The 13,156-nt window shown below is 48.2% G+C and overlaps 1 protein-coding gene across 1 annotated transcript in view; it reads left to right on the top strand.

Moving 5' to 3' along the window:
* Window positions 1-13,156, top strand: part of CRHR2 (corticotropin releasing hormone receptor 2) — a 236,114-nt gene that overhangs the window by 209,737 nt on the left and 13,221 nt on the right. The window contains exons 11-12 of the mRNA XM_054990967.1: window positions 7,355-7,490; window positions 10,254-10,295. Of these exons, the coding sequence (XP_054846942.1) occupies window positions 7,355-7,490; window positions 10,254-10,295 (178 nt within the window). The remainder of the gene's footprint in view (window positions 1-7,354; window positions 7,491-10,253; window positions 10,296-13,156) is intronic.

Here is a 13,156-nt window from a genome sequence, read left to right as displayed (position 1 = left end):
TCAAGCGGTGGCATGAGCGGCCAGAGGATGGGTGCGCCTTGGCCGAAGACCCCTTAGACCTCCCAGACAGCGAGCTGCCATGGACCGCTGACGCCCCGGAGTTCGAGGAGCCGAAGGTGGATCCACAGCTCAACCCTGCACAGAAGGCCCAGCTACAGGCCCTGTGGGAGCAAGCACCCGGGGTCTTTTCAAGACGCCCCGGGGTCACGAACCTGGTGCACCATGCCATCCCCACCCGGCCGGGGCAATCTGCAAGGGCAACCTGGCGACCCATCCCCCGGAAGCAGTGGGAGGCGGTGGATCGGGAGACGGAGGAAATGCTGCGCCTGGGGGTGATTGAACCGTCCCGAAGTGAATGGCGCAGCCCCATCGTGTTGGTGCCAAAGCCAGACGGGTCGACTCGCTTCTGCATCGACTACCGGGAACTGAACAAAGTGGCCAAGTTCGACGCATACCCCATGCCGCGGGCAGACGTCCTAGTGGGTCAACTGGGGCCGGCCCGGTACTTGTCCGCCCTCGACCTGACGAAAGGGTACTGGCAGGTACCAGTGCGCCTGGAGGACCGGGAGAAGACGGCCTTCGCCACCCCCCGGGGCCTCTTCCAGTTCCGCCGCATGCCCTTTGGCCTCCACGGGGCAGCGGCTACCTTCCAGCGGCTGGTGGATCAAGTCCTGGGGGACTGTCGGGACTTTGCAATGGCTTACATTGATGACATCGTCATCTTCAGTCCTGACTGGCCCTCCCACCTACAGCACCTGGAGAAAGTCCTCACCGCACTCCAAAAGGCAGGGCTGAAGGCCAACCCCAAGAAGAGCCACTTGGGATTCCAGGAGCTCAAGTACCTGGGATTTGTCATCGGAGGTGGACAGATCCGACCCCCGCCTGAAAAGGTGGCCTCCATAGGGGATGTGCCCCAACCACAGACCAAGCGTCAGCTCAGGAGGTTTCTGGGGCTTCTTGGCTACTACGGGCGCTTCATCCCCCATTTTGCGACCCGCTCAGCCCCCCTGACGGACTGTCTGAAGAAGGGCAGCCCTAGTCGCCTCAGCTGGACGCCGGAGCGGGAGGCTGCCTTCCAGGACTTACGCACTGCACTATCGGACACCACCAAGCTCTGGAATCCGGACTTTGAGAAACCCTTCGTACTGGCAACTGACGCATCGGCCTCAGGCCTGGGGGCGGTCCTGATGCAGGAGCAAGATGGAGGGAGGGTGCCCGTCTTGTTCCTGAGCCGCAAGCTCCAGCCAGCGGAGCAGAAGTATGCCACCATTGAGAGGGAGGCCCTTGCCATCAAATGGGCCGTGGGGGCTTTGCGGTATTATCTGGCGAATAACCCCTTTACATTGGTGACAGACCATGCACCCCTCCAATGGATGCACCGGATGAAAGAGCACAACCCTCGCATCCTGAGGTGGTACCTGTCTCTACTGCCATACCGGTTCACCATTACCTACCGCCGGGGGACCAGCCATAGGGATGCGGACTTCATGTCACGGCTCTTCGAGCCAGACCCCCCCGAGCCAGCGTCCAGGCTAAGAGGGGGGTGTGTGTCCGGGGTCAGCAGCCCAGCCCCCAGACTTGCTGGCAGACAGCGGCAGGGGGCAGCCGGGAGACAGCAGTTCAGCTGCTCTGTCTGGCAAACAGAGCCAGACCCTGCTTACTCCAGGGGGAAGGGGCAAAAGGCCAAAGCCTCAGAAGGCTGGAGGGAGCAGGGAGAAGCCAGCTAGTCCCACCCACCATGGGGGAGAAAGGGGGCTAAGCAGGCTAGAGGAAAAGGGCCAAGGCAAGGGGAACAGGGACACAGCAACAGCCCAGACAGAGCCCTTACCTTCCAAGGAGGAGAAGCAGCCACCACAGCCCAGAGCCACACCCTGGCTAGAGGACAGCAGCCTGGCTCAGGAGGTGCTAGGAGCCAAGCCCCTCCAGGTGGAGCTGCCACAGGCATTCTGGGGGAGGAGATGGGTAGCCCCTCCCAGCATCAGTGAACAGGCAGCACAGAAGCTGGCCAGGGCAGCTCCTCGCGAGCAAGGCCAGACAGGCTCAGCAGCACAAAAGCTGGCCAGGGCAGCTCCTCGCGAGCAAGGCCAGGCAGGCTCAGCAGCACAGAAGCCGGCTGGGGCAGCTCCTCGTGAGCAAGGCCAAGGAGACCTCAGCTGGGGATGGCTCGCATTCAACCCCACCCTGCCAGCAAGGCAAGGAAGCCAAGAAGGGATTAGTGGTAGGAGGGAAACACCTGAGGGAAGGCACAGCTGGGCCAAGTCAGGAGAGGGAACAAGCCTAGAAGGAGGGCGGGGCGGGGAAAGGAAGCCCTATATAAGGTGGCTAGGAAGAGCTCTGAGGTGGTGGGTGTGAGTGAGGAGTGATGATGTGGAGTGAGAGCAGTAGGATGCAAGGGTGGAGGCTTGGAGGAGAGTTCTGGAAGGAGGAGATGGAGGACACAGAGGGTAAGCAGGCCAGGTTGAGCAGGCCAGCGAGTGGACTGAGAGGGAGTCTGGGTGAGGTATACCGCCCCTCCTTCCACAGAGCAGGGTCCTGCAGAGTCCCTGGCCCCCCTGTGACGTCAGGAGCAGACTGCCCAGTGCCACGCCCAGTGGCAGCCGCAGCAAGCCCTGACAAGGCCGATCGCCACCTTGGGGTCAGGGAGCAATTTTCCCCAGGCCAGTTTGGCTAGGGTTCCTGGAGGTGTTTTGCCATCTTATGGGCATGGAGCAGGGGGCACTGGGAGTGTGGGGAGTAGTTGTGAATTTCCTGCATTGTGCAGGGGGTTGGTCTAGATGACCCTGGAGGTCCCTTCCAACCCTATGATTCTATATACGTTTCTTGAATTATTCTTTCTCTCCCCCACCCCAGATTTATAATACCAGCCAAACTGCACCAGTTTGGTGAGGTGGTTAAGAGAGTGGAACTCTAATCTGGAGAACCAGGTTTGATTCCCCACTCCTCTGCTTGAAGCCAGCTGGGTGATCTTGGGTCTGTCACAGCTCTCTCAGAGCTCTCTCAGCCCACCTCACAAGGTGTTTGTTGTGGGGATAATAATAACATAGTTTGTAAACCGCTCTGAGTGGGCCTTAAGTTGTCCTGAAGGGCGGTATATAAATTGAATGTTGTTGTTGTTGTTGTTGTTGTTGTTTTATTAGGAAGCTTTGTGGTTAGATTCAAATATTATCATATTTTGTAATCTGCTTACTGATTGACAAGTTTTTTTCTGCCTTGGGTCCCAGTAAGAAAGGTAGACCGTAAATGACAATTATATCTAATGTGAGTTATTTAAGGGATACACAGCCACAAAGAAAATAACAACAAGAAGAAGAACAATATCTAATGTGAATTATTTAAAGGATGCATAGCCCCAAAGAGGGGGTGGACTACAAATGGATCCGTACTTTGCAATGCAAGTCAGTCAACCGAATGATCTCAGGGTTTTGTACCTTTTCTCTGGTAAATGAAATGAGTTAGTTCTTGGACTGGGCCAAAGCTAGCACAAGCTGCAGTGACCTAGCCCTGTAGCCCACAAGGCTATGCAGAGATTTGCCGTGTGTGATGCTGTGCCCAAGATGAACTTTGCCAGGAATATATCAAGGTGATCCGATCAATAGCTCACATCATGTGTAAGCGAGGGAATTCGAGCAAATGCAGTTCTCCTAGCAATCATCATGAAGTTCTCAGCATGCCGAATTATAACTTGATCCTGTCATCGACCCGAGAGATTTTCCCATTTCACAGCACTCAAAAGCACTGCATGTCTAAATCAAGAATAATACCTTGTGCGGAATTTTATTCTGAGAAAGTGGAAGTCCTGTGAACTCACGTGATCACCCAGATTTCTACCCCATACAGAATTTGTGGGTCATTTAGAATTTAAGACTCCTGAACAGAAATGACTTAAGTGCCTGAATAGGAAGATCACATCTGAACATTTTCTAAAGAGATGACAGGGGTGGACTTGGTCACTTAGCAATCATTTTCCTTCTGTTAGCACACAGTAAAATTGGTGTGCATGCTGCATGAGCATGATATAAGTTTATGAAATTATGTGCATGGTAGAGAGAATGGACAGAGAACTTTTTCTCCCTCTCCCAAAATGCTAAACTTGAGGGTTTCCTATGAAGTTGCTGGGCAGGAGATTCAGGATTGACTAACCCCCCCCCCTTCTTTATAGGAGTGATTAAAGTATGGGATTCCTTGCCAGAGAATGTAATAATAATAATAACAACAATAACATTCGATTTATATACCACCCTTCAGGACAACTTAACGCCCACTCAAAGCGGTTTACAAAGTGTGTTGTTATTATCCCCACAACAACAATCACCCTGTGAGGTGGGTGCAGCTGAGAGAGAGCTCTGAGAGAGCTGTGACTGACTCAAGGTCACCCAGCTGGCTTCAAGCAGAGGAGTGGGGAATCATACCTGGCTCTCCAGATTAGAGTCCTGCCGCTCTTAGCCACGACACCAAATGGCACAGACTGCTTTAAAAGGGGATTAGACAGATTCATACAGGATAGTTCTATCACTGGCTATTAACCATGACGGTTAAAGGGAGCCTTAGCATTCAGAAGCAGTCAACCTCTGAATCTCAGTGCCAGGAGGCAACATCAGGGGAGGCCCCGGCCTCTATGTCCTGCAGTTGGCCCTCCAGAGTAGCTAGTTGGCCACAGGATACCGGTCTAGATGGACCACCGCTGGTCCAATTCGGCAGGGCTCTTCTTATGTTCTTAAGTGCAATCCCTTCCCCTTTCTATCCAGTGTTAGAACAATAGGGGGTGGGGGGGAGATATTTGTACCCTTAAAAATCAAACTGTTGTGGAGCATTGCTTTTTCTCCATGACTGCATAAAAAATTGTTCTTTCTGTCACATATCGAGCTTCAGGCATCTGTCATGCCCATAAGAGTAACGCAAGACTATTCCTTGACTTGCTTTCAGGAGATCAGCTGTGTGTGTCCGTCTGTTGTACCAAACAATGTCACCAGTTTGCCGCCTGAGTGCTGCAAATGGATCTAAAGTGGTTTTGCTCAAAGTGATTCCAGATGTAGTCCATAATTTTAATATAGCTTGATCCTTGAACGGTCCTTTAATAGCTGTAGATAATGCCCTTAAATGACCCGTTCTCTTGTCGGGAAGGGAGTCTGAAGGCCAACCTAGAGGCAGCGGGAGAGAATCCACATGTATTCATTCATGTTTGCGCACATGCAAAATGTAAGGAGCCTATTTTGGTCAGCTTGGGCAAGAGAGGCCTTAACTGGATTGATGCATCCTTTCAAGCCCTGCTCGAATGTCGGTTCTTTAAAAATATAAGGAATCATTATATTAAGCCTTTAATTAACCAACTGTCCCCTTATGCTACAGAAACTCTGGCGCTTTTGTTTAGCGATAAGGATCCTAAATTTACCTTAGCAATTGCAAAATATGTCTCAGTCCTTTTATCCCTTGCATCCAAAAATAATGAATAAGTATTTTCCACTGTTTCTAAGGGAATAAAAGGAGAGGAGAGGAGAGGAGAGGAGAGGAGAGGAGAGGAGAGGAGAGGAGAGGAGAGGAGAGGAGAGGAGAGGAGAGGAGAGCTCCGCCCTTTCACTTGCTTTCGTATCTGGTTTGATTCCAGTAATCTATGGTTTGTTTATTTACTTCATTTATACCCCACCTTGGGCTCAGAGCAGCTAACAACATTCTCCTCTCCTCCATTTTATCCCCTCAACAACCCTGTGAGGTAGGTTAGGCTGAGAGTGTGACTAGCCCAAGATCACCCAATGAGCTTCCATGGCAAGAGTGGGGAGTCGAACCTGGGTCTCCGAGATCCTAAGCTGACACTGTAACCACTACACCACACTGCTTCTCATAGCCATCGTGGCAGATAAGGTGATTTAAAAAATGTGATAATTGGGAAATAAGTTATAGGAGTTCAGTGTCTGGATCAGAACCTCTGTAACTCCGTCAAATCAGAGGATGAAAAGCCTAGACTGTGAGCCACTGGAAGCTCGATTCCCCCCTCCCCTCAACTCGCCTTGATAAGTTATCCTTGGCAGGAGTCCAAGTTACCTTGACAGCGCTACTAGGAATCCCCTGAGATTTGATGTCTGGGGTGCTCAAATTTCGATGGCTTTTCATTTCATCTCCAAAATCCGAAGGTTGCCATTCTATGATTGCACATATTTTCGAAACCACTTTCAGCTTGGCAAATCCAATCCAGCCTGCTAAGCCTGCGTTTGAATATTGCTTCACCTCACAGTCGTGAAGTCAATTTGATCTCCTGATCCGATTTCACTCGCAGCCTGCAAAAGGCACGTCTTAATAGAACGAAAACTAAATGTGGACCAGTCGTGATTGGATCGCGCTGCACGACGGCTCGGCCAAACGTAATCGCTCTGTTTCATGTTACCTTTCTTTTAATTAAAGTGCTAATGGCATGCTAGCCAGAATTGCACTCGGCCTTCCTGAAAATAAGAAGGCCTGTTGTGTTTACACAACATACATGAGTAAATCAAGGTGGGCATAAGGCACACCCACTCACCCAGCCTCCGTTCATTGCTCTAAACCTGCGCAGAGGACCTGTGTACATACAAATGTGTCCGCAGACAGGATACATATTGCATGGAGAGAGCACAAAGTTCAAACACAGGTATGCTCTGTGCACTTGTTCGTATCGGCATGTAAAGATTACAAAGTGAAGCCGGCACACATGATCTCACCCTACCTCCATTCATTCATTGATACACTATTAAAGAAAATATGCTGGAAATAGTCTAACACCTTTATACTTCCCTCAATGAACAAATAGCACCTCCTGGACACCGTTTGAGAAAATGGCAGGAGGAAAAGGGTTAACCCACCCACCCTGTCCTGAACTGAATCAGAATCTTCCGAGAATGCTATTAAGAGTTTTTAAAAACGCTAGTAATCTGTTTGCAGATTAATCCAATTTGTTCTTAAGTCTCTAGTGCATACGGCTCGGACGTCTCTAGTCAGCTTGGCATATTGTCTGGGCAAGCCTGTCGAAATCTCTGAAACGAGTGAAAAGTGCAGTCAGTTTGTTATCCAAGGGTGACGGTTCAATGCCCTGCCTCATTTTCTTGTAACTAGCAAGAGCAGAATGTCTCAGATAAATGGTGGCAGCTTATGCCGTGTTACTTAATTTGCAACGTTTATCCAAGTCACAAAATCCAGCTTTCCATGGTGCAGAATTTCGACTGCATTTTGAAATCTTTGAAGCATGAAGTCCAAACAATATGGGTTGCTGATGCTGCACACAAGACCAGTCAGGCACGGTCCATTGACTGCTCTTCAGCCATCCCTCTGGTCCCGCCTGCCTTTTTCTTTCCTTCCCAGTAACTTTGCCCTTCCAATCTATTCTTAACAGGAAAGCAGTCAAGGCAACGTTAGTTCTTCTGCCTCTTCTGGGAATCACCTACATGCTCTTCTTCGTCAACCCGGGTGAAGATGATATTTCCCAGATCTTCTTCATCTACTTCAATTCCTTCTTGCAGTCTTTTCAGGTAGGCAACGTTAAGGAACAACAAGAAATAGGCTTTCTGAGACGGTGGGTTGGATCATACTGCTCAGCAGTGCCTCCCACTAATACAAGGAGCCTTCCTCTAATGCAAGGAGATGTCCTGCCCAGCAGAAGAGCTTCATTCATTGGGTGACAGTTTCTTGGACCTCGAAAAAAGTTATTATAGCGCTGGAAAAAAATCAGAAAAGGGCCACTAGAATGATTAAAGTGATGGAACACTTCCCCTATGAAGGAAGGTTAAAGCACTTGGGGCGATTTAGCTTGGAGAAACGATGACTGAGGGGTGACATGATAGAGGTTTACAAGATTATGCATGGGACAGAGAAGGTAGAGAAAGAAGTATTTTTCTCCCTCTCTCACAATACAAGAACTCGTGGGCACTCCATGAAATTGCTGAGCAGTCGGCTTAGAACGGATAAAAGGAAGTCCTTCACCCAAAGGGTGATTAACACATGGAATTCACTGCCTCAGGAGGTGGTGGCAGCTTCTAGCATAGACAGCTTCACGAGGGGATTGGATAAACAGATGGAGCAGAGGTCCATCAGTGGCTGTTAGCCACAAGGTATAGATGGGACTCTCTGTCTAGGGCAGTGATGCTCTGTATGCTTGGTGTTTGGGGGGGCAATCAGTGGGAGGGCTTCTTGTGTCCCTTCCCCACTGGCAGACCTCCTGAGGACACCTGGTTTTTTGGCCACTGTGTGGCACAGAGTGTTGGACTGGATGGGCCCTTGGCCTGATCCAACATGGCTTCTCTTATGTTCTTAGGAAGGTGTCACCATTAGCTGAGCAGAGTGGTAGCATCTCACCCAGGGCCCTAGCGCTCTCCAGATTCAAGGATGGGCTGAGCCTTTAACTTATGAAAAGAGTTCTTGGAGGGCTGCTACTGGCCAGTGGTAGAACATCTGCTTAGAATGTGGAACGTTCCAGGTTCAATCCCCAGCATCTCCAGTTACAGGGATCAGGAGGTGGGTGATGTGTCCACCTGAGACCCTGGAGAGCTGCTGCCAGTTTGAGTAGACAATCCTTAACTTGATGGACTGATGGTCTGATTCACACACACCAGCATGTCCTTCCTTGAATCTGTAGGGAGTTGGAAGTGGAGGGACTCGGAGCTGCATAAGTACATAACTTTTGGGGTGGGGAGATCTCCTGCTATGATCATATGAACCTTCTCAAACCTTCTTATCCAGGCTATTGGTCCACCTCTCTCAGTACTAGATACTTTGACAGGTACACACATGAAGCTGCCTTATACTGAATCAGACCTTTGGTCCATCAGGCTCAGTATGTCTACTCTTACTGGCAGCAACTCTAGGGTTGCAGGTGGAGGTCTTTCCACATCACCTACCACCTGATCCTTTTAGCTGGAGATGTTAGGGATCGAACCAGGGACCTTCTTCATGCTGAGCAGATGCTCTGCCACTCAGCCATGGCCCGTCTCCAAGTCAGGGTCTCAGCCAGAAGTGCTTCCCAGTCCAGCCAGCTAAGACTTCTTGGAAACGAGATTCAGAGCTAAAGATGGAGCTCGAACACTGAACTGGGTGAACATCACTGTGGTTAGCTCACACTAGATCCCTAGGGATGCAGAACATTTTTGCACCATTGATCTATAAGCCCTAGGGTTGTGCAGGTCATGTTGCTCTACTATCTTCCTTAAAGCAAAATTCGGATTTCATTGTGTGAAGTCCTCCTTCAAGCTAAATCCCCTTGCAGATATTGCTGAAAAAACGTTTCTCGCAGTGGGATTTGGAGCACTCAAATCGATAGTCAGAGTGGAAATACATGTTGCGAATTACCTGGGGATGTTCAAGAGCAGAATTTTATTGTGTGGTCCTCAATTCATGTGCCGACTGTTCTTGCTCAGCACACATGAATGCCACTTTCACGGGAGCTCCCTTTGTGTGATCGCATCTGAAAGTGAGTCCTTTGCTTCAAGAACAAGTACTGGAGGCTCCTTTGACCTGCCAATTTGCATTTCTTTAAGGTGTGAGAAAGTGTCAAGATCTGCATTTCAATGAATGGAGGTGAGAGGTGGGGGAAACTGGGATAATTTTAGCAATTGAGGAAAAACTAGTATCGAATGTGTGAATGTATTCACACGGAGCAAATTGAAGTGTGACTGTGCGAGCGAGTGCATGGGAAGTTTATGGGGGGACACCTGAAATGAAGTTTACTTGAGCATCCCTAGGTATTTTGTAACATATGTATTTCCACCCTCAGTTTTGCCTAATGCAATATTTGAAGGAGCTCCTTGGAATGAAACATCTGAGTAATTGCCAAGGATGCCAGAAACATTAAGATGGGACTAGAAAAATGCCAGAAGGGGATCCTACATATCCCGAGGAGCATTTAAATATCCTGTAGCTGAGTTGTATAAATGGAATCGGGGAATGTGTCGTCGTAATTCGTAACTTATACATGCTCTCAAAGAAATAGGTCTGTTGAAGTGATTTGTCCCCAGATACAGTTAAGGTATAGCTATATATCTCGCTTGGATTAGACGACAGTCAATGTTTCTGTTGGCAAATTCTGGAGTATTACAGGATGCATCTTAATAAACCTGGGGCTGAGAAATCAGTAGGCCAAGACTGAAATAAGAATTTGGACTGATAAACATCAGCAGGAAAGGGGGATGTTTGTTTGCATCAGTGTTTAAATGCTGCCCAAGGTTCTAGCCTTTTTATGAGCGTCCATCACCTACGGATGTCTTCACAACCTGAAAGAGATTTCCTTTTTTGCTTTGCAGGGTTTCTTTGTGTCGGTGTTCTACTGCTTCTTAAATGGCGAGGTAAGTTGTGTTGTGCCCTGGCTGTGCTGGCAATTAGAAAAAATGGATAATAATTATTATTAATATTAGCAACACAAAATAGTCACATTTCATATTATGAAAAAAGGATCCTGGCTGTGTCTCTACCATCCTGAAGGGAATATTTATTGTTTTCATTTGAGAGGTGAGGAATTGAGTATCCCAGCAGCCACTTATTCCCCATAACTGAGAGCCAAACTACAAGTGATGCCTGACACTAGTTGGACATTTGTCAGCTTCCCTCAAGTTTTGATGGGAAATGTCGGCATCCTGGTCTTGCAGCTTGGCTCTCCAACTGCCGTCCAATGGACTTTTCAACGGTCACTTGCCCAACATTCCGCCAAGCTGCCGACATTTCCCATCAAAACTTGAGGGAAGCTGACAAGTGTCCAACCTGTGTCATTCATCACTTGTGGTGGAAATTTATTTCTAATATTTATTTAGGAAATTTATTCCTAACATTTGCTTCCAGCCTTCCCTATGTGGAGTTCAGGCTAATGAACATGGAATATATTTATTATATTTTAATCCTGCCCTTCCTACAAGTAGTTTAGGTTGGCATACAGAGTGGCACCAAAATTATGGAATGCCCTCCCCAGGGAGAATAGTCCCTTCCCCTCAATCGTTGTCTTCAGCCAGCAGGTGAAGATTTATCTGTTTTGTTTGGCATACTCTTTCTAATCCACATCCTTGTCTGCTTTTCCCTGTTGAAATTTATTGGCTTTTTCATTGTTCATCACCTCAAGGGTTCTAATGGAGCGGACAGGCGGCACACAAATGTTTTAAATAAATATTGCCTACTCCCTTTCAACCTCACAATGATCTTGTGAGGTAGGCAAGGCTGAGAGGGGGTGACTGGCCCAAGGTCACCCAGCAAGCTTCCATAGCAGAGCAGAGATTCGAACCGGGGTCTCCCCAGACCTAGTCTGGCACTCTTAACCACTAAACAACACTGACTCTCAGATAAAATTTATCCAATTGTATCATAACAGGTGGGATAGGCAGAAAGAGACTGGCCTGAGACAACCCAGGGAGGCATAGAGCTGAGCAAATGTTCCTGTTTTTAAAATACTCGCTTACGTTTTGAAAATTCGTTGTTGGCTATGAAAATTCGTTTGTGTGGTGTACACATTTTATATGGTTTCGCTTTGCAATGCAATACAGCATTGATAGGTACAACGTATGTTATAGATACCTGTGATATGTGTATAAAGTCAATTAATCGACACAGAAATGCCATCAAAAAGGGGTATGCATTATGGCAAGAACTCAGGGCAATGCAACAGACAGTTGTGGGGAAAATAAAGAATTGTGGTTTCGGTCTGCACAAGGAAGAGGTGGGGGTTAATGCATTGGATTAACAGGAAAGAAAGTTTATTTCTAGGGTCTTATAAGAAAAGACTCCCCCACCCTAGCTTTCAGTTGCAAACTGTTTCATCTTTCCTAAGCTTTCTGTACACCTCGAGAAACTTTCAGGCTCCCGTACTCATTACCCACCATCTCCTCCCCTGAATGGAGTCTTAATTTTTCCCCTGCTCACCCACGCGTACACTTTCTCTGCTCTTACTGGCAGACCTTTTAGGAGCCTCTAATCATTGCGCCGCTCGTTCCTGAATCTTTTCTATTTCTGTTGTGCTTCTTTTGCGAGTTGACCTGACCTGCCGCATACTCAACATCCCATTAGGGTGGTGTTAACAGCATTTGATTATAATAATTTCTGACCTCGTTTACTTGCCACTCGTTTTGTGCATTTCTCTGCGAAGCTGTGAAAAGCAGAGGTCTTCGCCGGGCTGTTCGGAATGACCGTCCCGCTTGGTGCTTGCAGCTATTACCATGCCTGTCAAGATATCCAGATGGCGAGACATTTATATAAATCACTTTAGAATAGGAGGACAAAGGCGAGCTAGAAAGTAGAAATGCATCATAGTCTTATACTCGGGGCTCTTTCTGTTCTGATATTCTTCAGAAGCACAGAAAGTAGCTCAGACTGTGGTAGAGGTGTCATTTCAGCTCCCTTCAAACCAAATTTATCACCTCTAAATGTTTCTAGTCTGCCCGGTTTTAGAAATGGGCTTGGAGGTGTATCAAGAGCATAGCCTGGCGCACAGCATTCTCTCTCAAGGGGTCTGTTGTGGTTGTGGAGAAGGGTCCATTCTGAAACACCTTGCCAAGCTAGAAGTGACAAATAACACTTGCCTGGCAAGTGAACAGACTCACGTGTATTCCTCCCTGTTCACTTGCCATTCACTTGCTCTCTACTTGATCAAGTGGAGATCAAGTGTATTCCTCCCTGTTCACTTGCCATTCACTTGCTCTCCACTTGATCAAGTAGAGAGCAAGTGAATGGCAAGTGAACAGGGAGGAATACACGTGAGTCTGTTCACTTGCCAGGCAAGTGTCATTCGTCACTTGTAGCTTGGCTTTCACTGGCTTCACCCCTCCAGGCTCCAGGGATGATAAACCTAGCTGCCATTAAGGTTTTAACATATGGGAATACCATGGCTCTTCTCCTTTCTTAGATACACACAGAAGGAATCCCACTTTCTCCAGCCCTTTCTTTCTCCATGTAGGTTGTATCCTTAACAGCCACAGACAAGACAAAGAGTCACTCTAAAGTTGTCCACAGAGCCATCCCGGGCTTGTGCAGAAACACAGCAGCTTTGGAGAATGGTTTGCATTTAAAAAAAATGAGATCCTAAATGTTCTTGAAAAGCTGCTGCCAGGGGAAGGAGATCTCCTGCCTTTCTCCCAAGCTTTCCTCACTCACCCCATGCAAAAACAATAAGGGAGACAGTTTTCCCATTTCTGCTGCCTCGTGTGCACAAAAGAACTTCACAAGGAGC

The sequence above is a fragment of the Eublepharis macularius genome, chromosome 11 (genome assembly GCF_028583425.1).
Source record: "Eublepharis macularius isolate TG4126 chromosome 11, MPM_Emac_v1.0, whole genome shotgun sequence".
NCBI classification, from domain to species: domain Eukaryota; kingdom Metazoa; phylum Chordata; class Lepidosauria; order Squamata; family Eublepharidae; genus Eublepharis; species Eublepharis macularius.
The sequence above is the reverse complement of the archived record's forward strand: the minus strand, read 5'-3'. Positions and strand labels throughout refer to the sequence as shown.